A 25,158-nucleotide genomic window follows, 5' to 3' on the forward strand; every position below is an offset into this window, starting at 1 on the left:
GTTAATTTGAATCAAAAACCTAAAAATACATTAAAAATGTAAGATACACTTGGTAGGCTGGAATTGACTGCAGAAGAACAAGTATGTTTTGATGTGTTTAAATACAGCAACATCTTGTAAAGAAAAAAAAGAAAGTATAGTTTTAGTATCAAAAGGGCTGTGAATGTTTCTATGTGAAAGCCACCAATAAGTAATTTGCCTGAGGACCTCCATACTGTAAAACTGAACACAGAGGAGCAGCCATAGATCAAGAATAGTTTAAAGGTACACTTTATATTTTTGGTACTATTTCTAGGAAAGAAACAAGTAGGATAAGATTTTATAGAGATAATGCATTGTTCTCACACATTCCAGTTGCATGTTCTGGAATGTGAGTAACATCTTATCTGAAACTGAAGGCAGCCTGGTTATTTATTACTCATCAAATGTCAGGAATAGCCCTTACTACAGTTTTTAATAATATGGCCACTATTTCCCCTCCTGTATGCATCTATACTTGACCTACAGCTCTGCTTCCTTGTTTTTCCTACTGTCATATCCTTCCAGGTGGATCTTGTCCCACACATGGGTGTTATGGTTCACTGACAGTCCGCAAAACAGTCGGACTAAAAATAATATTGCACAATTATTTCTGTTCAAGACAGTACAATGCAGAAGTCACCTCCTAATCTGTGTCAGTTGGTAGTCCAGTAAAACAAATTACGTTGTACAATTCAGTAACAGACAATCCTTTGCCTATCAGGGACTACATTACAAGTGTCTTTTCACATGAATTGCCAAGAACTCTACCTAAGCTATAAGGACAAGAATAGTATAATACAGGAACTTCATGCATGAATGAAAAGCTATGCAATGAAATCCTCTGAAACACAGAAAGCAGCTGTGAAAACACTATTTCTGACAATGTGCAAAACCTCTTTTGATCAGCTCTTAAAGGTGTAGGTTAGTACAATTCTATTCAAAATGTGCACATACTTATTAGTAGCAATGAAGTAATAAAATAATTCTCCAAATATAATGTTATACTAATTGACTGCAACTCCAATCCAATCACTTAGGAAACTTTTCCATTAAAATTATATAGAGAAGTTTCAATCAGTCAAAGACTCTCATAATTTCAATCTCTAAAGTTAGGTGGCTACAGACATGATTCTGCCAAATGCATAGCTTCCAGAAGCTCACCAAAAAGGGAATTACTTGAGACAGCACCTCTGAAGCATGAAACAACAGCCATGCCTTTTGATAAAAGGAGAGAATCCAAATTCATCTGGCAACCAAGGTAACCTGAAAATCACAAATATCTGTTCTTGCAGCTGAGAGAGCAGAGTCCAAAATAAATGGAAGCACATCACTACCGTAAGTCTATGTGGCATCCCAGACTATTCAAGGATGCCAGACAAGACATGTTGACCAGCTGAGACTTGCAAAAGGAAACAAACCAAGACTGTCATGGGAACTGCATTCCACTGAGCAGAGGAAGATGCAGTATTTGACTATTTTTCAGCAGAAAATAGCTGTCCCCACGACTTCTAATTAGATGATAGTGATGGAAAAAAATGCCAGATAATCTAAAATGAACAAAGAAAGGGCTTTCCTCCAACACTACCAAAATCTGGTATCTAAAACCTGAGACAATGTGAATAAAAATTTTGCAAATATAGGTACTTCTCTCATGCATTTTTAAGCAAGGCACCAAGATGCTTTAATAACATACACCTCACACACAACTCTCACTAGACATTATAAATAATCGCATTTCAGACAACCAGGATATGCAGTAAAATAATTTGCATTCAGAGGCAAGCGTCCAGTTCAGGCTATCTCTAAAATCCTGGAGGTTTTTTAAACCAGAGAGAGTATAAGACTGAGTGACTACTTTGGTGTTTTGTTTTCACTCTTTTTTTAACCACTTGTTACATTCTGCTACCAGAAGAATATATGCCTAACCGGTTATGTTGCTTCATCTATTGGTTCCCCTCTTACATCTTCATGAGTGTTATATTTAGTGCTCAAGCACTGACCAAGATGTTAAGTAAAGCAACAAATACATATACATAATATTTTCCTAATTAAATGCTACATAGATCTCAAAAACACTTGAGAAATCCCGCATTGTTTGAGTTGGGTGTAAATAACCAAAGGTCTGTCAGTATATGCCTATTTACTTGTGATTCCACATTCATATTTTCAATAGCTAATGTATCACTTTCCAAACATTTTGGAATATTTTTACAGTTACCTTGATGTAAGAAAGAGCATCAAACATTTCTTCAATTTGCTCTGAAGACTGAACAGAAGAAGAGACTGGATGTGAAGAATTCAAGGCATCCTTCATCATAGCCTTGAAAATTAAAGTAAGGAAATCTTCATCCTGGAAGAGAAACATTTTTAGCTGTTTAGGGAGCTGAAATGTACATGTTAAGCAGAAAAGTAAAAGTTGTCCCTGCTTTGTTCCTCCATTGTCCAGGCAGCAAAAGAATTGTCAGGATACCTTTTCTAAAAGCTATTTCCCCGCCACATTTTAGCCATGGATTCTCACTTTTGAGTTTGCATCATTATGCGGACCTTTAAGCCCCTGTCTCAGGCAAGTGTGTCAATGGCACTGGACAAAAATGCACCTTCTAAATAAGTGTGTGTCAAATTTCACTGCTGTTTTCAGTTCATTTCCAGGAGGTAGGGAATACAAAAAGATGACTTTCATGTCATGAAGTCTAGAGAAATTATTCATTATAATAATGTTTGGGAAAATGTAAACAGCTGTTTATCTAGTGATTACCAAAATCTCTTTACTTCTTTTCTTCTAGAATGGGGATATTAGAATTTAACACATTGGTACCAGAACAAGAAAACCCTAAACACTGAAAAGAAGTTGATCATATTGGTATGTGTCCATTTCATTTCATCAAAGCAAGCAAACAATTCTCTGTACAGTAGAGAGTTAAAAAAACAACAAAAACCCCAACAATAACAATAAACAAACCCACAAAAACCCTCTGTGAAATACAATTAAAATAACTGTTAAAGTTTAAAATGTTAAGGCTACTCTTCTTGAATGGAGAAGTTCTGGGTAATGTCTTTTATTTTCACCAAAACACATTCTAGGACCATCAAACAATGAAATGAGATATTCGTAAAGGCAGCTTGTCAGAGAGCATTTGGAATTAAGTACATAGATGTTAGATGTGTCCTTGTTAAAAAAGAACACTACTTTTTTGTCCCACCCTCAGCACATATGCCCCCAACAAGCAGAATGGCTGCATACTTTTGGTGACAATCCAACTAAACAACCAAGGTAGACCAAATGAAGAAGTTTTGAAACATCCAGTGCTGTAAAATAATTCTACTGGACCAGGTTAGCAACTCAAGTTTCTTAATACTAATAAGAGTGATTTAAGAACTCAAACTCATCACACTTCTCCAGAATGCTGAGAAGACGATGATATCTATCAGGCAGGAAACACTCAGTACAAATCAGGTGTTTAATCCCATGATTAAGGCAAATCTCATAAACACTCCTAGAGGTTGATTTCAGGGCTCAGGTATGTCCTTTACTTGGAGCTATCTCTACCCAGAATGAAAAATTAGTCTCTCCACTACCCTCTACATTTAATTCCACGAACCTTTGTTTATCTGCCTGTCATTCTCACTCACAAGAAAGCTTTACAGCAGCAGTTGATATCTTTCCATTGGAAAAGAGAGACCAAATTTGAATCCATCATGTTTTCCAGTGTCTGAAAAGCTAGATCACTTAGCATCTGAGTGAGTTAGTAAGTAATCACTACATTATTATATCAGAAAGATTCTGTCCTTCAGCCATATTTGTAAACAGAAGTGCTTGTGGGAGTAGTGCTTTGTATTAAGTGTAACCCAATGCTATCAGAATCCTCTGTGGTGGACCATTTGGTATTTTTATGCCAGGTCTGGTCATTTGTGAAATTCAAAATGATTCAGACACAAGCAAGTACCACAATGATGGGAAGACAGGAGTTACTTCATGTAGGGAAAGAAAACAAAGGGAACTTATAACAAAGAGCATTTAGTTAGAAAGAAAAGACGATTCAGTCAAGGCAGAAGAGATATAACAAAGTTTTTAAAAATGTAACAAGCAGCAGGTGCACATTAGTTTGCAGAAAGAACTACTATATAAACATTTATCTTTAAGAGAAAAGTCTGATTTTGCTATTAGGGAACTGAATAATTGGTTAGCAAATTTATTAACAATTATACTATTGGCTTTCCAGGCTCACACTGTTCTAATCCAATGGTGAAAATATTATAAAAGCTATGCACACTTTTAATAAATGTGGTTATACCATGACTGGCAACTGTGCTTGTTTCATGTGATTGCAACCTCAGGCATATTTAATAACCTAATGCTTCCTAGGTCTATTAGGAAAAGCAGAAGTAGGCAAACTTGTTGAACAGCATGTCTGCACTTCTAAAAAGATTTTAAGTTATAATTTGATACATAAACATTTTGCATCTGCTATTTTGCACAGAACACTTTAACCTTCACAAAACACAGCAGACGGCCTGTAGGTTACTATCAAAAAAAAGCTAAAAAAATTTACAACCCACAGGAACAATGTACCCTTCTCAAAGCCTTTCTCACTTTTTTTTTTGACCCTTTTATCACTTCCAATATGATAAAATGCAAAAGCAGAGATGCTTGATCTCAATGGTGCCCAAAATAAATTTTAACATCAGTTTATAAGTATCAATCATTTATAGGCAGCACTTAAAAACAGCTAATAGTGAAGGTACTGAAAATGTGACTATAGAAATTACTTACTGAACGTAATTCTGGAAAAACCTCCTCCATGGCAAAGTATTCCATGAATGTGGCAAATCCCTCATTCAGCCAGAGATCATTCCACCATTCCATAGTTACTAGATTGCCAAACCACTAAGAAAGACCAAAAACATCATTAGTTTCTTAGAATCAAAATCAAGTAAGAAGTACTCCATCCATCCTCTGCCTTATCTAAAATGAAGGTAAGGTAAAATGAAGGTCAGTCAAAACCACAGTGAAGCCTTTGCAGCAACATTTCCTTAAGCATGGCATGAGAGTGGAACTCTGCCTGCTGTGCTGTAGAAAATACACCTGCAGGTTTTCCAAACAGACACAATGCACTACCCAGTCACAGTGAGGGGAGGGGTGAATTTAAGGACAGAACTGCACTTAAAAAGCAAAGAAATTAAAAAAGAAAAAACCAACAACTTCCCAGACTATTACCTGATGGGCAAGCTCATGTGCTATCACTGCAGTTATTAGCTTTTTATCCCTTGCTGAAGAAGTGTTATTGTCAAATAAGAGTGTTGTTTCTCGGAAGGTGATCAAGCCCCAATTTTCCATTGCACCAGATTGAAAATCAGGAATTGCTACCAGATCTGGAAAAGATTTGAAAAAAGATTTTGAAAATTGCTAGTTAAACCAATACTATCTTTCAAGACTAGCTATTTTAATTATTTAAACACTGCAGTATGGACATACACTCAAATCCCAAGTACAGATGCACCATAGATTTATAATGATGTTTCTCTAGCAGTACTCTGATGTAACTTAACAAGACCCTGCCTATGGATCCTGCATGAGCAAAAGTAGCATAGAAATGAGATGGCCTGAAAAGTACACTACTGAAAAGTAGTGTCTTAAAAGACTGCATTTCACTATCTTTCCAGGCAAACTAATGCATGTAGAGGAGTCAGGCTGCAGGTCCTGCAGTTGTGAACATGGTACACAGATTGAGAATTTCCTCACTACTAAGTTGAGTAACACCAAAGAAATTCTTCTGTGTAAATTTATGTAAAAATATAAGCAATCTGTTTTCAAATGCTCACAAAAGCTTTCCAGCCTGGGAATCACTTAATACTTGCAGCCAGACAAACATATATTTAGGTTTTTTATTTATCTTATAATTGTAATACTTTTTTTAAAAATGAAAATTCCCATGCATTTCTCAGTTCAGAGCTTCTTCTATTTTTTTTTTTAATTAAAAAAAAAGTCCTAAAGAACTTACCTAATTTTTCAAGAGGGTATTTCATAAAAAAGTATTTTTGGTAAAATTCCAGAAGCTTCACTGCTGTGTCTAGGGCATACCCAACTTGGTTTAGATGCTGCGGTATGGCATAGACAGATACCTAGTCCAAACAGAGAAGAAAAAATATTTTGAAACTTATAGCTACAAAAGATTTAGAAGTGAAGGAGGAGCTGGCAGGAGTTCCTGAAACAGGTAAGACACATTGAAAGTATATACACAAATTACATAGAGTAGTTATGAACTTGCTCATAAAAAGCTGATTTTTCTTATTAGAGCCTATTAACAGGTCAAAATACAGGGACATTGTCCTGTGTGTATGCAAGAACAATTCAAGGATGAGAGCTTTAAGGAATGTGTCCAAGAAGGGTCTACATGACACAAATTTTAAAATCCCTCATAAGTTATTAAGTGACCTTCCCTGTACGCCTCAACCAATCTTTAGTCTATGACAGCATTTATATATAGTATGATAGCAGTAGTATAATCTGCAAGAAATTCTCTCTCAAAAAAAAAGTTGGCATAAAGCTCATCCCTATGGCCACATTAGACATGATGTAAGAAGCATTTATATAAAAACTGAGAGGTTACAATCTCCCCCTTATGTATCAAGAAAACATGTGTTATTAGGTTACAGGTACATTCATGTTTACGACACCCTTCCATACACAAAGAAAGAAATAAGTGGACAACCATATTCCAGTTCTATAAAAAAGGAGTCGCTCTTCCTGTGCTATAAATTAATTCAACAAATGACATGTCAAACAGATGGAGAAGGTCACTTTTTAATTTTAGAGTTTGAATGAAGCACATATGAATAAGAATCCAGTCCAGTGTTCCTGGAGTACAAAAGTATAAGCATGAAGCAACTTTAATTCAACTCTGCACTATCTTAAAGCTTTCATGACAATAAACTTCTGTGTGAAGCTCAAATTCTTCGTATCTCCCAACCACAAACAGCTGAAAGCATTCTGGGTCTCCATTTCCTGGGAAATACCAATATATGCTTCCTTTTTACTGACTTCCTTGGCCTGCTGGACACTCATGAGACTACTTTAGACCTACTAAAACTCTGGCCTTACTTGGTATTCTTATGCTTTCTCCCTTCATGGTGGCAAGTATTCTTAGTGAGATTAAAATACTAATACATTTTTTAAAAAAGAAGAAATTAAAAATAATAAATTAAATATAAATAAGAAGTATTCTTATTAAGTTAAAAAGTTATCTGCCTCAAAGAGCTGACTGTATGGTTTCAGCAGTATACAGTTCAAATAGAGACCTGAATAAAAGCCACAAGGCAAAAAAAAAAAAGTGTAACAATCTGTTCTATTCATCTTTCATTAGAAATACTTGTCTAGATCAGAATTAAAGCCTGTCTTGCATCTTTACTTTTGTTTATTTATGGGACTAAAGAGAGGGCTTCTCCTTCTACAATGCTACTAGCACTATTCCCTTTGGCATTTTCTTGGTACATAGGCACTTCTGACATTTCACCACAAAGGGGCAGTTTTCGCTAAGGAGTCATGAAAGTCGTTGCCTATATGAAGCTTCTGCACTTTCTAAAATAAGATTAAGGAACAACTACTAATATTACCACGTTTATTCTTTAGTTTCTCTAACTGCACACATTACAAAAATAGGCCATACCCTTGCAAAGGACAAAGCTCAAGAAGGACCTACTCTTTGATGTCTGGAACCTTCGGAAAAACAAAATTAAATAATTGTATTTAAGTGACTAAATGCAGATTTTAAAGTCCACCTAAATTTGCTTTACTGTGGAGCATGAGTTTTTCAGATATGTTATCTTGGCAGGTATAGAAAATTTTTGTGGCAGTGCTTGAAACCATGTGTAGTTGTTTCTAGAAACTTGTCACTTTTCTTTACATTCTCAGAACAACTCCTGGTTTGTGTGACATTACTGTTGACAGATGAAGCATCAAAAAGAAGAGTTTAAAGCTGCTGGCTCTGAAAGCTCTTAAGAATTCTGCATTTTGCAAATTCCCACTTTTAACAAGACCTGATGTAGAGTCCCTTGTTGTAAAAGTGTATTCAGCCTGGTATCACCTCAGTCCACTTTACAGCATATGGCTTTTGTCCAATGCCTATGATGAGCATAATGAAACCAAGAAGATAAATAAATTTAAAAGAGACAGAGTTTGCTTTTTTGCTTGGGGATCATTTTGTTTTGTTTAGTAGTCTGGGAAGAGTGAAGCAGAACTTAAAGTGAAACAAACACATACCAGAGTCCCATTAGTTTCCCTGCTGATGTTTTTCAAGTCTGCAACAACAAAAGCTAGTAGATAGGTGCTCATCTTCAAACTCACAAAAAACTCATCTTGAACAATTCCATTTGTCACAGGTGTAGTGGCTTTCTGCAGGGGAAATGATTATTAATGCAGACAAAAGAACACTAAGACATAAAAGAAACCAATGCTAAGTAATTATTTCATGCCACAAACAGTTTATAGGCACACTTACATAATATCTTTGTACTTTTGTTATATTTCAGAGCGATTGATGATGCTTACAACAATGTAATAAGTTTAGGAAGACATGAAACATTTACACTTATATATACAAAAATTATTTGTCAAGTTTTATTATGTAGTATTACCAAACTACTACTCTGTCAGAGAAACTAACCTAATATGGATTGCATTTAAAATCCCAGTATAATCCAAAGTCAACATATAGATCAGCATTGATTCAAGGGAGCATTAGGCTAGACCAGGGACACATTTCAGCATACCCTACTTAAAACACTGGTGTTACATCAGTCTCTTTCCATAAGTCTCAGCAAAACTAGGCAACCAGACATACTTACCATTTTAAAATTGAACAAAATATTAATCAGATGCACTTTTATAAATCAAAAGAGAATGCATTTCAAAAACTGAGGAAAACCTAAGACCAATTACTTCAAAGCAAAAAGATGCCCAGCTTAAAGACATTGACAAAAGTGACCGTCTGCCCAGTTTTCTGAGTACACAGTAAAATACTATACAGAACTAAGATACTGTACTGTACCTCAACTTACTGTCTGTGCAGTTTTCTTTAATACTAGTCCTAGAAAAGCATGCTATATGTCTTTTTTCTATGTATTCCTTCACAAACATGAAATACAAAAAGAACAAAGCAAAATTTTTAAAACCACTATAGTGAAAAATACTAAAGGTCTGGAAAGAAAGATGGCAGTTTATAAATTCTGAAACTTCATATATGATTTTATTTTTCGAACCCACAAACATTAAAAAAACAACAACAATATTAGTTTTAAAGAAGACCATTTGAAACCAAACAATGTTTTGACATTTAACTGTCACTGAAAATTTAACTGTCAGCCTTAAAGAGAAATGGATTTTTAAACTTGAAGCCATAACCACTATAATAACTGACCATTATGCATGAGCAGAATGCCATATTTCAATTTCTCTAGTGAATTCATAAATTTTTGCCTTTATTACAGCTTTTGCTTCATAAGGAGATGACCGTCTGTTTAAGAAAATCTGCTGCAGCTGCAGATAAACTGGTTTAAAAATTAGTTGTTCTCATTAAAAAAAAAACCAAACAAATCAAAAAAACAAACAACACACCCAAACCAAAACCAGGACAAACAAAACCACAAAGGTAGCTCGACAGCCCCAAAATACAGAGTTTATTTCTAGCCTTAATCCATGTCAAGACACTGTATGTTGCCAAATTAGTGATGTACACACTAGCTGACAAGGCCTACTTCGGAGATCTCCTGGTCATGTAGGTATAGATGATTATTTCAGCAATGTCTGCTGCACACATTACAAAATATTCCGAGTTGGAAGGCACCTACAAGGACCACAGAATCCAAGTCCAAGTGAATGGCCCATACAGGGCTCTAACCCACAACCTCGGCATTATTAGCATCTTGACCAGCTTGACCAGCACATTAACCACTTGCCCAGGTCCTAGCAGAGGAGAGTGAGTGAGCACCCTTTCTTTTTTACATAAAACAGAAGAGTGGTCCACCAGAGTTCACTTCTTCCTGTATGGCTAAGAATCACCACAAATCTAAATAAATGCTTGTACACTGTGAAAAGGTACCTGTTTCATAAGGTTGCAGTTATTAGCTTGGTTTTCAAAAACAAGGCATTTGCATCAGCACCCTGAGCTTTAGACAGCTTCCTGGAACCCAAGCTGCACAGTGTACATAAATGCACCAGAAACACCAAAGGTCTAATTTTCTCATTTACAGATTAGACCAATGTCAGTATTGAGTTTCTGCTGGATGATAAATGGTGGTAATGTTTTGATGAGAGAAAAACTAGTTCAGACACAGACTAGGTAATGTCAGTCTTTCTCATCTGTCTAACTGAATTAGGCTTCCATAAAAGTTTGTCAAAGGCATAACGACATAAACTATCACCATAAAATTCAGATAAGGTCCTAAAAGATTTTGTCTGAAAAATTCTAGCCGAAGGAATGTCAGATTCCTCATTCACATTCTAGAGCTGACTCTGTGTTCATACCACACCTCCCCTGATTTAGCCACAGAAGCCCATCCTTCAAGATCAGACACATCTTTCACATAGACTGGTGCTAATTACACCAGCTACTGCTGAAGGTACTCCAGTACTCTGCACACGTGCAGCAGCAGCAAACATGGAAAACTCAAAAGCAAACCTCAAGGGCTGTTGAGAACAACATCACCAACAACATAGCCTTTGCAAAATAATAGTTCATTTAATTTCCAACAGGAATCCTTCAGTCATTCAACTGTCTGTCAGTAACATCCTATACTGTGGAATGCATTGAACAAGTGTTTTCTCTGCAAAGTTCAAGTATTTGAGAACAAAACAGTTGATAAAGTCATACAGTTTATAGCTTACCCACTCAGGTAAATCACCTGGATATTAATGCAATAAACACTGAAATGGATTACCTAGGCAGCAGCTCTACTAAAATTCCCCTACAAAATCAGGTACCTTTGGCATATTTGACAGAGTGGAAAGTTTCTCATCCCTTTTGATCTTGATTAAAAAGGTAGCTTTAAGTGCTGGTTCATCAAAGCATGGAAAAGCAGACCGTGCTGCCAGAGGTTCAAACTGAGTTGCTGCAAACCACCTAATGGGAAGAGTGGAGAAGAGCAAAACAAGAATCATTAAAAGCATAAATGTCAGTTTAGTTATGATAGAACAGTCATTTCCCTTCCAAACATTCTAAGAGCTTGTTATGGGAATAACTTTTTGAAGACTGGCTGGGCCAGTCAGAATAAATGTTTAATTCACAATTTTTTCTTTAAAACCCAAGTAACATACTTATTTGAGGAGTAATCTTCTTGGCTATTTTTTGCTTTCTGAACGAAGAAGAATACATCTGAAATAACCCATTTACAAAACAATTGCCAAAATATAAGCCAGCCAGTTTCCAGAGAGAGGGAGGAAAAAGAAGATTGAAAAATTAAACTATTTAATAGTTATGCTTGCTAATTTAATTTTTCAATCTCTGCAGTAGATAGGGCTGCAAAGGAGCCTTTTCATCTAACTGCCAGGCCATTTCCTGCAGATGTTCCCACAGTTCATCTAACTGTGTGCCTGCTCCCTGTGCTGGCTAGTAGATGGATTCTGTCCAAGTTCATGTACTGTCTTGTCTCTAATACAACAGCTATTAATATTGCAAGATGACTTCTCAGGAGTCTATCTTCCTTCTCCACTATTTTTACACTAGCTAGCCATGGAAATTACAGCTTTTGATGGAGAGCATCTCTGACTTTCACACCTGCAAGACAACACAGAGTTCAGCAAGTCTACTAATTGAAGTACTTACTGGTGCTACACAGAGAAGATGGTACACATTTTTGGTTTTTTCTTTCTTGCTTTTTTTTTTTAACCTACTGCCAAACTACCCAGAAATGTTTAGGTGGTTTATTTGTTCTGCATTATGATTCAAACATTTTTGGATATACAGCTTTTCTGAGAAGACACAGTGCTGACAACTCACAAGATGTCTGCTTTTAACTTCTTACTCTTTTCTTACCTCTGACAAATTAATGCAGTTTCATTGCAATATTGTGCAGAAGAAAAGCAAAGAATAAAGAACCATTCTGCATAAAAATAGAAATAAGGCCCTATTTATTTATTTTATATTTTGCTTTGGGCAACAAGTTGAGTTATTTTGCCATTTTGTAATTTTGTATTTTTGTGTCGATTTAAAAAATATTCAAAAGAAAGTAGAACTAAACTAAAGAAAATATATTTTCTTCCAAAATCAATTGACAGTTTGAGTTTTATATAGAAAGTACAGTAACAACAGAGCTTATCAGAGTAGTCTGCATTTGTAAAACTACAGACAACAGACAGACAGACACAATGCCCCTGCAAAAAGAAGAGGCAGGCAAGGCAGTGGAAATGATGAAATCACTGAAGAGTTATCTGGGAAGGATTTACTGAAAAACATACAGGTTAACACATGTTCAACATACAGGTTAAAACAGCCTTTTCCTGAACAAAAGCAGGTAGCACTAGACTGAAGAGGGTCAAAATCTCAAAAAACTACTCACAGGTCATATTTTTCCTCTGTGAACAACTAAGCATTCACTTTCTACTACAGTAAATACAAGCAGAAAAGAAAGCTGCAGCTACATTGGAATAGGAAAAAAAATCCACTGAATTTCAATCATCTAGGTAATGTTTGCTTCTACACTTGCCACTGCACTCTTACGTCTGCTTACTTCGTGGGAATTCAAGTTTTTAATGCCTGCAATAAGTTGCTTAGCTGACCCACACTGCTCTTCCTGTCTCTTTTTTATTGCATCACACTGTTTCTAGAAGACCTGCACGGATAGTTACTTGCCCACAAAGGCATGAACACTCTTAAGTACATGACCAACATAAGGCCCATGTAAAGCGGGGAGGGAGGGCCAATTTTTAATAATCTTGATAAAAAGCACTAATTTACTCTTTGTAAAAGTAAGTGTGATGTTTCCCTTTTCTCCAGTCATGTGAGACTGCCTGACTGCTGTGACTTTTTCATATATGATTGAGAGTGTCTTGGCACTGACATCTCTCCGTTCCCTTACAACTGTGTGGTGCATCCCTTTGGGCCCCACTGGGCTCCTCTGGTGTTCTTGAACCTGGAATCTTTTTATGAGGACAGGACTTTGTTTCCTCAGTCCCTGCCTTGAGACTTAAGGGCTCAAGAAATGTGGGAAGAATTTCCAAAGAGAGAAATTAAAAATTTAACAAACCAAAAAAGCCACACTACAACCACCTACAACCTCCACACTGAAGTACACTTCACTGTAGGAGAGGCTGCCCTGACTTAAGGAACTCATCCATGAAAGACATTTTTCAGGAAGATTAATCAAGAGATAAAAGACTGGTTTTTCTCAATGGGAATAAGTTGCATAAAATGTCCAATAAAAAAAGCAACCTTTTTATTTCTGTTATCAAAGCACAATCTAGAAGTGACAGAACAGAGAAGCTGTATTAGTGGGCATACCTTTGCTTAGAGTTCTCATCCTTGTAAGAAATTTTGTAGAAGCCATAGTAGGTGTCTGATAAATTAGATGAATATTCCATGTCGACAGTGTAATTCTGTCCAGCAAGCAGAGCCTCCGGAGCCACGAGTGCAATCTGGTCATGCAATGGATATTCCAGGAATTCAACTGGCTTTGCTTGCTGCCCGTGTGCTGAAGTAATTGTCGCCTTGGTGATATTAAGTCCTGAGCTGTGAAGTACAATCTTCCGAGTTACATGGAGGATGTTGACCACTATTTTTACGGAGCCTGTAAATTTCAGAGTAGTTAAATTTGGCTGCAAGACAAGATCATAGTGCAGTGGTACAACATCAGGAGGAAGTCTAATTTTTGCCCATGGAAATAGTTTTCCATTGGTTGCCAAAGGATATATTAGTTCCATTGTATGATTTTTTTTATGGCAGCCTTCTTTGGTAAATGTACACTTGGGAAGAAGATAAATCACTATTATTAATGAAAATGCAATCACAAAAACAACTGTGCAAACCACCAAGGTCCTCGTAGAGGGAACTGAGCATGATCCATTTGGATTTTGTCTATATGCAGACATGTTATTCTGCAGACTTGAGCTTCTGTTCATGAAGGACATCCCCAACAATTTTGCTGATGACTCATAATCCTCCTCATCATCATCCATTTCATGCTCTCCAAGGCCACGCACCAAGAGACGAGAGCTTCTTGGTTCATATTCCACTTCATCAGGCTCCAGTGGATGTAAACAAGGCTCTTTTGCCAGGTCAACCACATCGGGCTCCTCTTCAAACATACTATTCTCAATCATATTCCTGGGTAACTGGATTTGATCTGAAAAAGAAATGACCATATATTAAATCGTAAACAACAGGCTTGATTTTAACATCTCCAAGAAATTTCACTGAATTACAGAATGGGAAACGTCTTTACAGTGCATACCATCAAGATCTCTTCCATTTTCTCTCCTAAGTTTGTTTCCTGGAAATATTTCTATGGTTTCCTGCCTACACTAACTTTGCTTTCAGCATCTTCAAAAGGATGATTTCCTTGGGCATAATCAAAAGCATCTTACACCATAACTGGAGGTCAGCTAGACCACTGCACTGCTCTCCCAGTCCACTGATGTCACTGGCTTGCCTGCATTTCCTCTACTCCAGTAAATTATATTTGTGCTCAACTAAATTCTTCAAGTTGGATTATTTCTTATGTTGCACAGTAAAGCACAACAGCCAATACAGTTCTAGAAGTGTTTCAAATATGCTACTTTTTGAGTTCTTTAGCAGAGGAGACAATCTGCCAATGTGAGGGCAGCCACACAAATAACACACTCATTAGACATTTTTAAACTTAATTTTTTCACAAACATTGCAAAAACAATAAAAATATTTCTCACAGAAAAACAGCAGTATAAAAGCCAGAGTTCCAACTGACATCTTCATTTAAGATAATCCTTGAAACAATCCACACACCTAAGAAGTCAAATCAGCGCCAATCAGACTGTTTGCCTCCATAAAATTTGTCCTTAATAGATAATGGACCAGTGAATATAAATGAGGAATTGAAATTCACACCAAATTTTAAAATCACATTTTTACAATATACAGTTACATTTTGATCCAACTTCTGATTGTATCTTCCATATTTTTGTTTATGCAAAAGGTTATCTTTTAGCTAATCAGTCTCCAGACACAGTTCTATCTACCCAAGGGACTAGAAAACACTCTTGGCCCAACTGCAAGGGTTCAGAAATTAATCTAATCTCTTTTGGACACGCCTGTCTACAGTCAACTGACCAATATTCACATCACACCCCTATCTTCCACATTATGTGTCTCCAGAAGAAGAAAGCTGAACTTTGCTCTGCATGTAAACTTACTATAAAGTAGGCTAACTTGTATTAATTTCTGGCAAGAATGCACATTTTGCCAATCTATAAACAACCTAGAATACAACTGTTCCTCCAATGTATAATTTATTTTATTTTTCATTTTATGAAAGTCAAGTTTTTATATGGCTGAAAATCTCAGAAGTGAAAATAAAACATTTTAAAGAAAAGATGGCAAGAATATTTTCAAACTAGATACACTAATTTCCTCAACACTCACTCTGAATGTATCAAGACTTCCTGTTTCAAAGTCACAAAATCAGAAGAACTTGAGTTCAGTAGTTGTAGCAACAAAAAGGCCTTAAAATAAGGTAAAAAGAAAATTAAAAAAATCCTTCCCCAGAAAATCCAGTAAGAGAAAGGTACTAGTTAACCTGAACAGGAGATATAGCAATGTATGAAAGCAGGGAGTTTGGTGAAACTTGGATCTACCTTCTCTAAGAAGGAAAAGGATCAGAGGGTCACAAGATATCTGAGGCTGGAAGGGACTTCAGGAAGCCATCTGCTCCAACCTCTAGGCAAAACAGCTTCCAGAATTTTCTATTCTTATGCCATTTCCCAGTACAGAGCTCACAAGCCAGCCTTCAGGCTGTGATTGCATTCAGTGGTCTAGCACCATGACTTCTACACTGGAACACATGCACTTGCATGTTAGACTGTGAGCCACACAGAACTGAGAGGACAGAAAGCTAAAGTTAAATTAGAAATGAAAACACATAGGCAAACTAGTGGAGGAAAAAAATGCGTAAAGAAAGCACTGTGCAGCAGAAACTCTTTTTACAATTCCTCTCCTTCCAAGAACAGTTAATCAAAAATTCACTATAACTTTTAACATAATTTCTTGACTACTCGCCTCTGCTGGTTGCTTTCAAAATCTGCTGACTAGCTTCAATCAAATTTGAAAACAGGCTCAAGACCAAATTTCTTCAAGACCCAATGAAATCCCACCCCAAAACAACCAGCGACTGGTAGAAGACACCCAAATCCATATCTGCTATGTAGAAAAGGCAGGTATTAAGACTCACATCTTAACCACTCCAAAAGGTAGCAGTCAATCAGTACACAGCTCCAACCCCAGCCATGGCATGTGCAGCTGCATGGCCAGCGAAAGAGGTAGAAGACATGGGAGGCACTGCAGAGGGAAGGAGGAGAAAGATAAAGTGCATAAATCTAGCAGAAAGTAGGTTTCATCAGCTCTGAGGTTCAGAGTACATTTTGCTTTTTGAGGAACTTATTCTCTAGTAAATTACTTCTAAAGACAGTATTTTCAAAGATGCATGCATATAGTAACAACTTTTTCAGTGAAAAAGAATTCTACTAAAAAATCTCAAACTAAAACAAAGATAGAAAAGTTAAACTACAAGTTAACTTCAAGACAATTCACAGTTTTAAAACCTAGAGACATTAATTTCTAGGAAAAGAAGAGTTATAGGCAATTTCTACAGAAGTGTTTGCACAAATTGGAAGTAATCAAAATCTGTAAGATCAAAACTTTACTGCATATCAAAAGCATCACCAGACTACTACTCTCCATTGGAAAGAACACAGACCAAGTATCAAAAGGTTACTAGAGCTATTTATGCTGACATAAAAGTCTTTTATCCTTTATTCACAGAACACATTTTTAGGAGATGAACCATAAAAAATTTGTTTAAAACTTTAACACTCAGATCAATTCTGAACTCTTTGCTTCCTGCTGGTTCACTGGCATTGATAACATGATAGTGTGAGTGAACTGAAATTTTATGATATTTCAATTTTAGCCCATGAGCTGTTACAATATGAGATAAACAGCCACACGAAGAGGAAAGCCCCAGTATTCTTAAACTGAAACATGCCACGCGGAATAAGAAGCATCTTGAGGAGCATGATTGCAAGCATCACATTTCACGGTCATCTCTCATACCATGTATGGCCAAGCAACAAACATTCCCATTTTAAAACACATGCAAAGCAGATTAATTCATATTCCAAATATACCACAGGATAAATTGTTATAAATTCAGGAGTAGGAAAATTAACCTGGAAAGAACTTGCAGGGTTCCAGTGAACTACCACTGTCATGCCAGAGGCTGCAGGTGCGCTAGAGGCATTTATGGTCACGAGTCCACAATAATGGAAGTACTGATCTGAGCTGCTAAAATGTGCTACAAAAGCCATCTGCCATCAAGCATGGCAACTTGAATCTAAATCTTTGCTAAACAAGGAGGTAGAAGAAAGAAATCTTGGAAGTGAGTCTTGCAGTTCTCTAAATAGTCCTAATAAAATGCTAAGAGCCTAAAGGTGAAAAAGCTTAAGCTTTTAGCAACATCAGCTAAAAGCTTAAACATACCCAAACAAAAGTGATTTTACACAATTCTTCTACAAATTTTTATTCTGAAAGCAAGAGATTTTAAACATCTTCCCCAATACATGATCTATTATCACATTTAATGGTGAATAATATGAATACTCACAGTTAGAAACAATTCTGAGAAAAGATGTGAGGTTAACTACTATATGATTGACAAATCCAGAAAACTAATCTTCCTTATACTGAAAAAATTAAGGCAGGCAGATATTTTCTCAAAATTGATGGTTCTGAAAGTTTCTTTACAGTTGCCTCCTACAGCACAGATTTCCAAAAATATATTGCAAGATATCTCCTCATTACAATATTCAGGGATGGTAAAAAGCTGGGTCTATTATTTTCTTTGAAGAGGACAGAATGCTTAGGATGTGAACTTCAAATGCAGTTTGCGCCAAGACAACAGCACAATGAGCTTGCTGTATGCACTGCGGTCTTTGACAATGTAATCCCCACAGGCTCTGATAATGTCACCTAGGCTGTAAAGAGTGACTTAAGGACACAAAGGCAAGCACACAGCTTGCTCCTGCAAAATATACACTGTTCACTTCTCACAAATCAGTCCTCAAACTTACGAAGCAACTTCACCAAAATACTCATGTTCAGCATGTCACATGATCCTACAGGAACAACCAGGTGTTGAAGTAAAACACTAGTCTAGCATTTGCTCCCAGTGTTTATTCTGTCTGAAGAGGTCCAATCTCATTAAGGAGAAGAACGTAAGCTTTTTTCCTGAAGTTTAATAGACAACACAATGTTTTGAATTTTAGTGTGTGCAACAACAAAATATCTCCTGATGTTTGGTTTTTGGAACACACTATAAATATTCTGCAGAATACAGAAAGAAATTATTCCTTTATATTTCAGAGACAGTATCTTCCTGTAATGCTACTGATATCTCTTTTTAGTTCTAGAAGTATGTACTTTTCCCTTGCAAAACAAAATGAGTAGTCTTTTGTCTAGGTCTATCATGTGTGGGTATTCCACCTCAGAGCAGAAATCTCAATACTCAAATGTCTTATATGGATCTAAGCGACCTATTAATTGAGTTAATTTCTTTTTTAAAAGATATGCAGAAAATGCTCAAAGGGATTTTATTTTTCAATTTCTCAATTCTGCTAAAACTAAAAAAAAAACCCTAAAAATCCTATTCAATTCAGACAGACTATTCCTGCTTTCTGAGACTGAAATTCACCACAATACAATCTTAAAATAGCGAGAAGTTATAATAAAATATTTTAACTGAAAAAATGTTAGAGGAATTACAGTAACACCTGACACATTGTAGCAGTCAAACTCCCACTGAAAATAAGTGAGAACCTTTCTGTAATTCTGGAATAACCTAGGAGCAAAACAACTATTGGGTAGCATGTACCAGCAGAAGTAGCAAAACCCAGACCAAACTTGTAAAAGGGTATAAAGTGTGACAATCAACTGGAATAAAAACTGATTCCCACTGAATGTAAACTACTTCAGCCGCATATAAGTAATAGGAGAGAAGGTGCAGAGTCAAGCCTGCCCAAAACAAGACACCCACGCATTGTGGGTCAAGAAAGAAAAAACAGAAAAACCGTGAGCCAAGTTACTTGTTTTGCTATCAAGCAACTTACTGATAGTAGGTCAAAGAATAATTTTGCCCAATGATTTCAGTAATAGATGTTTAACAAAGCCATTAGCAATTAAGAGCTATAATGTTGTTTTGCATAGATAACTTTTATGTTCAAATTTAAAAGCATTGGCCCTTTTTTCTGCAGAAGCAGCTGCTGACAAAACAGCAAATTCCATACACAAACCACATAAATTTGCTCCTATTTAAAGCCTGGTTGCTTCGGTTAAAGCCATTCAGCAGGGCAAAAAGCAACTCCAAGATGGACTTTTTCCCTTTAAACATATTTTTTATCTTTATCTACCTGTCTAAACGCCACCTCAGCTAGAAGTAGTGGTGACACGCTTGCAAGGTTTCAGCACAGGTACTAAGATCAGAGTATGTTACTCCTAATACATGAATGAGCTTATCACCAGGACAGTAAAGTGAGTTGGAGAAGAAGATGCTGGGCACAAATACTGTGTGACACAGTCTAAAACTAGAAGAACAAAGGCTCTACTAATACTTAGGAATTGGAGAATTAGTTCTACACTGTTAATGTTTGGCAAACAGCATAAAATTCCCTGTTTCCAGGACTCTGAGGAACTATCTGAACCACTTATGAGCACTTGCAAATATTTTGTGTATGGCATGTAAGCACGCTCCAAGCAGAGAAATGCATGCTTGTATGTATGTTTAACTCATCAGTAAAAATAGTAAGAATGGTTAGAGTACATGGAACCTGACCTTCTCTCCCTTACTTGGTCTTTGGGACAGGCAGAAAGAAATGTGGTAGCTACGACTGAAGCAAGCCACTCATACATAGCCATGGATACAAAACTGAACAAACGCTACTGCTCTCTAAGTTGTTTAGTCCTTGTCAGTACTAACAGTAGGTCACTTGGAAAAGCCAATGAAGGAATTCTGCAGAAATAATGACACATACAGAATCACTGCCTTCTCCCATATCAAAAGCACTATATTTAGTACAACTATTTCCCAGAAAAAGAAAAAACAAACGTTGAAAATTAGATAGCAAAAAAATGCTTTCACTGTAACTTAAAATTTGTATTTTGCATAGTGAAATAATAATTTCTCATTGTATCTGAAAAAAAAGCAACTAGAAATAGCACAAATTTAGAAGAACCTACTAGCCATGACAGTTTTCTGCTACTATTGCACTGTCTTTAAGAGATAATATGACTTGTGCAGGCATGGCTCCAGAAAGTTTGCAAATAATAGGTATATCTGCTACAGAATCTGTTATTTAAGGGAAAAGATTAGGACATTATTCACAGCACAGTACTCATCTACATTTATGAGAGGAAACCAAAAATACACCTACTTAGTGAAATTTCTCACACATATCTTATGTCTGTAGTCATGTCAAGCTAGTGACCAGAACAAGATGAAATATGAGACTCAATTAAAACCAGATGTACTTGTATTGTACAGTTTGCATACAAGAAGGAACAAAACTAGCTATAGGAAAAAAGTACAATGAATATTCAAAAAGCTTTCAGAAACATTACGTGTTTCTATTATTAGTTTCTATATAAATTTAAAATTACTCAATATTTTAAATGCACAAACTAAGGCTGGCACTGTAAGAAAAAAAATCTTAATGCTCCCTTCTTTCCTAGAAAGACTAGACTTGACTGTAGAAACAAAACTCTGATTTTTCACATTAAAGAGTCATCTAAAATGTGCTTAAGCACATCTGAGGCACTAAGGATTTGGAAACACTATTAAAGGTTTACACTTTTCTTCCTGAACTGTCTGATGCAAATCTGCATCTTCAACCTCAAACAGGAGGAGGGTAGAGAAAGAGAAATATTTAATACACCAAATCTCTGAACTGTCCTATCTAAAATTTCAGAAGTGTTGATGTGCCATGTAAGTACATAGAAGCACTATGGAAAAGCAACATAGCATATGGCATTCAGTCACCTCTAAGTTTGGGGGATTTTTAAATTAAATTCAGCCTAGACAAACTTCCACATATAACTTAAATCTATGTATTTATGCTGAGTTACTTAGTAAAAATATGACTTTAACAGAATTGTAAAAATTAAAACTATATCCTCGGGCTCTGCTCTTACTATGGCAGTTCACCAGTTCTACTTTACAGAAAGCAGCAGATCAATCACCCCAGTTCCAAACTGCGAAATATTAATGTTTTTATAGAAGACAGAAAGGAACATGCACTGTTACTTGTGCACCTTATGCTGGACTCATGGCTTGAGACTTTCTCCAAATCTTACAACCTATCCTCACCCATAACTATTGTCCTGGTTATTGTTTCTAAGTTGTCTGAGAGGAGAGAAGAGAGATGGACAGCCCAAAGGGGAGTTCCAAAAGAGATTCATTGTCACAGATACTCAAACTGGCATATAAAGGCATTTTGAAGAAAATTTGGTTCCAAATACTACACTGGAAATCCAAACTTGAGAAATATTTCAGAAAGTGCAATCACTTCCTCAATGGAAACCAAAAATCACTAGTTCCAAACATCATTAATTAAGGGTTTTTATTACTGCAGATCAGCATTAGAGTTTTAAGTAAATAGAAATAAGAACATCCAGGGGTGTAGATAAAACACAATTGTCTATCAGATTCTTTTTTCAACAGATGAAGAATAAAATGGCCAGCAAAGAAGTAGTTTAATTGACAGCTACACATCTGAATTGGTAGACTTTGAAAATGGGCACTTAAAACATTAATTATTAACATTTTCTTAGATATAAACTTCATCTTTCTAAACCTAAAGATGAAATAAGGCTGGAAACTTTAGCTAATGCTGTTTATGAATTGCATAATCTAATATGACAGAAATGAGTTTCAAAAATCCAGCAGAGATGGAAGCAACATTCTACCCTACTTAACTACTTCAGCAAATGAAATGAGAAAAAAACCAAAGATCAAGAAACAGAAGTGACAACTTAGAAAACTAACAGTATTTTGTATCAATAGTTTTGTGGAAGATAAAATATTTTAAGAATAAAACCTTCAACACATTATTGATACAATATGTTTTTTTGTTTTTCAGAGTCACACTTCCCTATTTATTTAGGCACTATTCAAATCCATATATATCTATTATGTCCCGTCTATATGCAGTATTGTAAGATATCTGCCACAGGATTTGAACACATAGATGACATTATCTCATCACTAGGTGACATCTAATTTTTTATTACAAAATTCTCAAAGAATACAAATAATTGGCATTGATTGATCTCTGGCAGTATCTGCCAGTAAATGCTCAGTCTACAAATAAGTGCTTACAATGAGAAAACCTCCTGCTATCAAAAGCCTTCTGTTACATTTGGAATGCAGATTCAGAATTTCAAAACCTCCTGGTCAAATCAGAAATAACTGCAGCTCTGCAATAAAGCTTATGACAGGTTGCTTGCTCAGGCAAGCGCTTCAAAATCTGAACAATTATACAAAAGACACTTAAATCAAATGGCTAAAAGCAACCATACTGGTATTTAACCTTTAAACTGTAATTCACTGTTGAAGCATCAGCAGCTAGGAAAAGGAAAGCCAGGCTTTCTCACCACGGAGTATTAATATGAAGCCTGAATTTTTAAAGGCAATTAAGCAAAAGGATAAACAAACATATGTACTCATACGCAGAAGTGATGGTCATCTTAATGTTCATGGCCAGACCAGAACTATGGGTTGAAGTCTCTCAATCCACCTGAACACTAAGTACACAGAGGCTGCATTACCTTTTGACATCTGAAAGCAGACCATCTCCAAAAAGAGGAGAAGCAGAATTGCATCCTATCTCTGCTCAATCAGAAAATTTAACAATAGGAGTACAGTACTGACTGGACCCAGACTGGAGCTATGTAATACAAAATAGACAAAATAATGTTTTTGTCACAGACATGCAAAACAAGTGATGATGCCATATCTCACAACCATTGCATACAAAAAAAAAGGCACACTGAAAAATAAACATTCAGTAGCATCAGTAATGCCACAGACAGTCTTGGAAAGTTTCTGTAGCTTATTTGGTAGCAATATTCCATGCTCAGCATGCAATTATTCCCAGTACTGCTGGCTCCCTGCTACTACCTAGCAACCATTCTTAAGGATTAAATTTGCGTTTTGTATGAACTGTTAATTGCTGTGGTCTAGTGTCTTATTTTTACTTGATGAATTGTGTACATTAGCATAGTTAAAATCAGCACAGTGGTTGCTATAGATTGATTAAAAAAAACAAAGAACAAAAGTGTTGAAATCAAGCAAAAAAAAAGGCAGGCATTTTATACATTTAGCAGAAAATGGTAGTAATAGTTGATCAGACCTGTGCTTATAAACATTTAGGAGAATTGCTGTATGATTTTGTCTGAGAAGTATTTACTTTTGAAAGAACTTAGTTTTGAATTTTTCATTCACTGCTTGCTGATAAGCTCTTCTGGACAGTCTGAGCAAGCAGCATTCTATAAAAAAAGAAAATCTAACAGATTTAAAATTGCTTTTCCTAGTTTACAAACTGTCTATTTCAGGACTGATGTAATTCCTCTAAAGATATTTGCTCTTATTCTAGCTGCATTTAGAGTAAGTTGCTCCAAGGCAACCCTTGGCCGACAAGTTTAGTATGCAGGCCTGCAGCTTAGGCTGCAGCGAGAGCAGACACCTTCAGTGACAGCTGTTAAGCCAGAAGCAGCACTCAGAGGTTTGAGCAAAAGTTAACTGCACACAAAAGGCTTCTAGTGGCTCAACAGGTCTTGAAGTTGTAGAATAAGTAGCACAAACTTATCTTCACACTGGTGCTGAAAGCCGCTGATGCAGACAATAGAAAAATAAAATCAAAGGCTATGCTTAACAACAGCTGTCCTAATGATACCAGCTCTTAAAGACATAGGCCTCTCTTTTCTTCTTTAAAACAGAGGTTTAAAAAAGAGGTAAAGGTGTTACTTGATAGTTCAACAATATCTTTTCTGGGAGGAATTACTTTGAATCTCAGCAGTCCAACTGAAAACAGCATCTCATCTGAGCTCTCCTCTATGTAGCAGTTATTTTGATGTCCTCAAATTTCTCCCAAAACAGTTATGCAGTGTCTTGTGTTCGTGGATCCTTTTTTCTTGGCTCCTAGAGCCATTTTTCCAATTTCATTATATGCAAACTCCAGCTAAGAGCAACAAAAACACTCAGAAAATTATTTGTTACTGACATTTCCACTTTTCAGCTGCTCTGCTTTTGTAGCTGTCCAATTTAAAACTTGTGTGAAAATACCCAGGCTGTGTTCATAACAATTTCTGCAGTTCAAATACATAAAATACAGGTAAAGAGTAGGTTATTTAAAAGAAAAAACAAACAAGCAAACAGAAGTCTAAAATTAATTTCTTGTTGAAAAACAAAAGCCACAATTTGGAGACAATTTTCCCATTTGCATTTCTATAACCAGTTCTCAGAGAGACTGAGTTACTGTCTGGGCTTGGGGTCAAAACACCTAAAGAAGTGTAGCTTAAACATTCAGTTGCTGTTACGTCTGGAAAAAAATGATGATCAGTAAGCAGTTTCTCTTCATAGGGATAAAAACGAAGCAGAACTTTGGTTAAAGTTATTACCTCATCAACTCACAGAGCCAGTGCTGAATGATGAAGGAACTGAGGTCAGTATAGAGATTTAATGTCTTCTATCCAGAAATTTAATTCTTATTTAGTTAAATCTGGTTTAGGATATTTCTTTTTTTTTTGTTTACTTTATCAATGGGTAAATTACTCTAAATCTAAGTGATTTGAAATAACAAGGGAAAATTTAGAGCCAAAATGCTGAGTTAAGTTACTTAACTTTACACTA

At 36.1% G+C, this 25,158-nt stretch overlaps 1 protein-coding gene across 2 annotated transcripts in view; it reads right to left on the reverse strand.

Moving 5' to 3' along the window:
• Nucleotides 1-25,158, reverse strand: part of LNPEP (leucyl and cystinyl aminopeptidase) — a 49,990-nt gene that overhangs the window by 13,035 nt on the left and 11,797 nt on the right. Inside the window, exons 2-9 of one of the 2 annotated variants that reach the window (XM_054286830.1) lie at nt 16,432-16,538; nt 13,512-14,352; nt 10,997-11,135; nt 8,279-8,410; nt 6,021-6,141; nt 5,237-5,391; nt 4,793-4,906; nt 2,240-2,371 (exon numbers count right to left, since the gene is read on the reverse strand). In XM_054286830.1, the coding sequence (XP_054142805.1) occupies nt 2,240-2,371; nt 4,793-4,906; nt 5,237-5,391; nt 6,021-6,141; nt 8,279-8,410; nt 10,997-11,135; nt 13,512-14,329 (1,611 nt within the window). In that variant the 5' untranslated portion in view covers nt 14,330-14,352; nt 16,432-16,538. The remainder of the gene's footprint in view (nt 1-2,239; nt 2,372-4,792; nt 4,907-5,236; nt 5,392-6,020; nt 6,142-8,278; nt 8,411-10,996; nt 11,136-13,511; nt 14,353-16,431; nt 16,539-25,158) is intronic. The other variant, XM_054286822.1, reaches the window with a different exon arrangement.

The sequence above is a fragment of the Melozone crissalis genome, unplaced genomic scaffold (assembly GCF_028551555.1).
Source record: "Melozone crissalis strain CALT ecotype California unplaced genomic scaffold, PUWL_Pcris_2 ptg000005l_1, whole genome shotgun sequence".
Classification (NCBI taxonomy): Eukaryota; Metazoa; Chordata; class Aves; order Passeriformes; family Passerellidae; genus Melozone; species Melozone crissalis.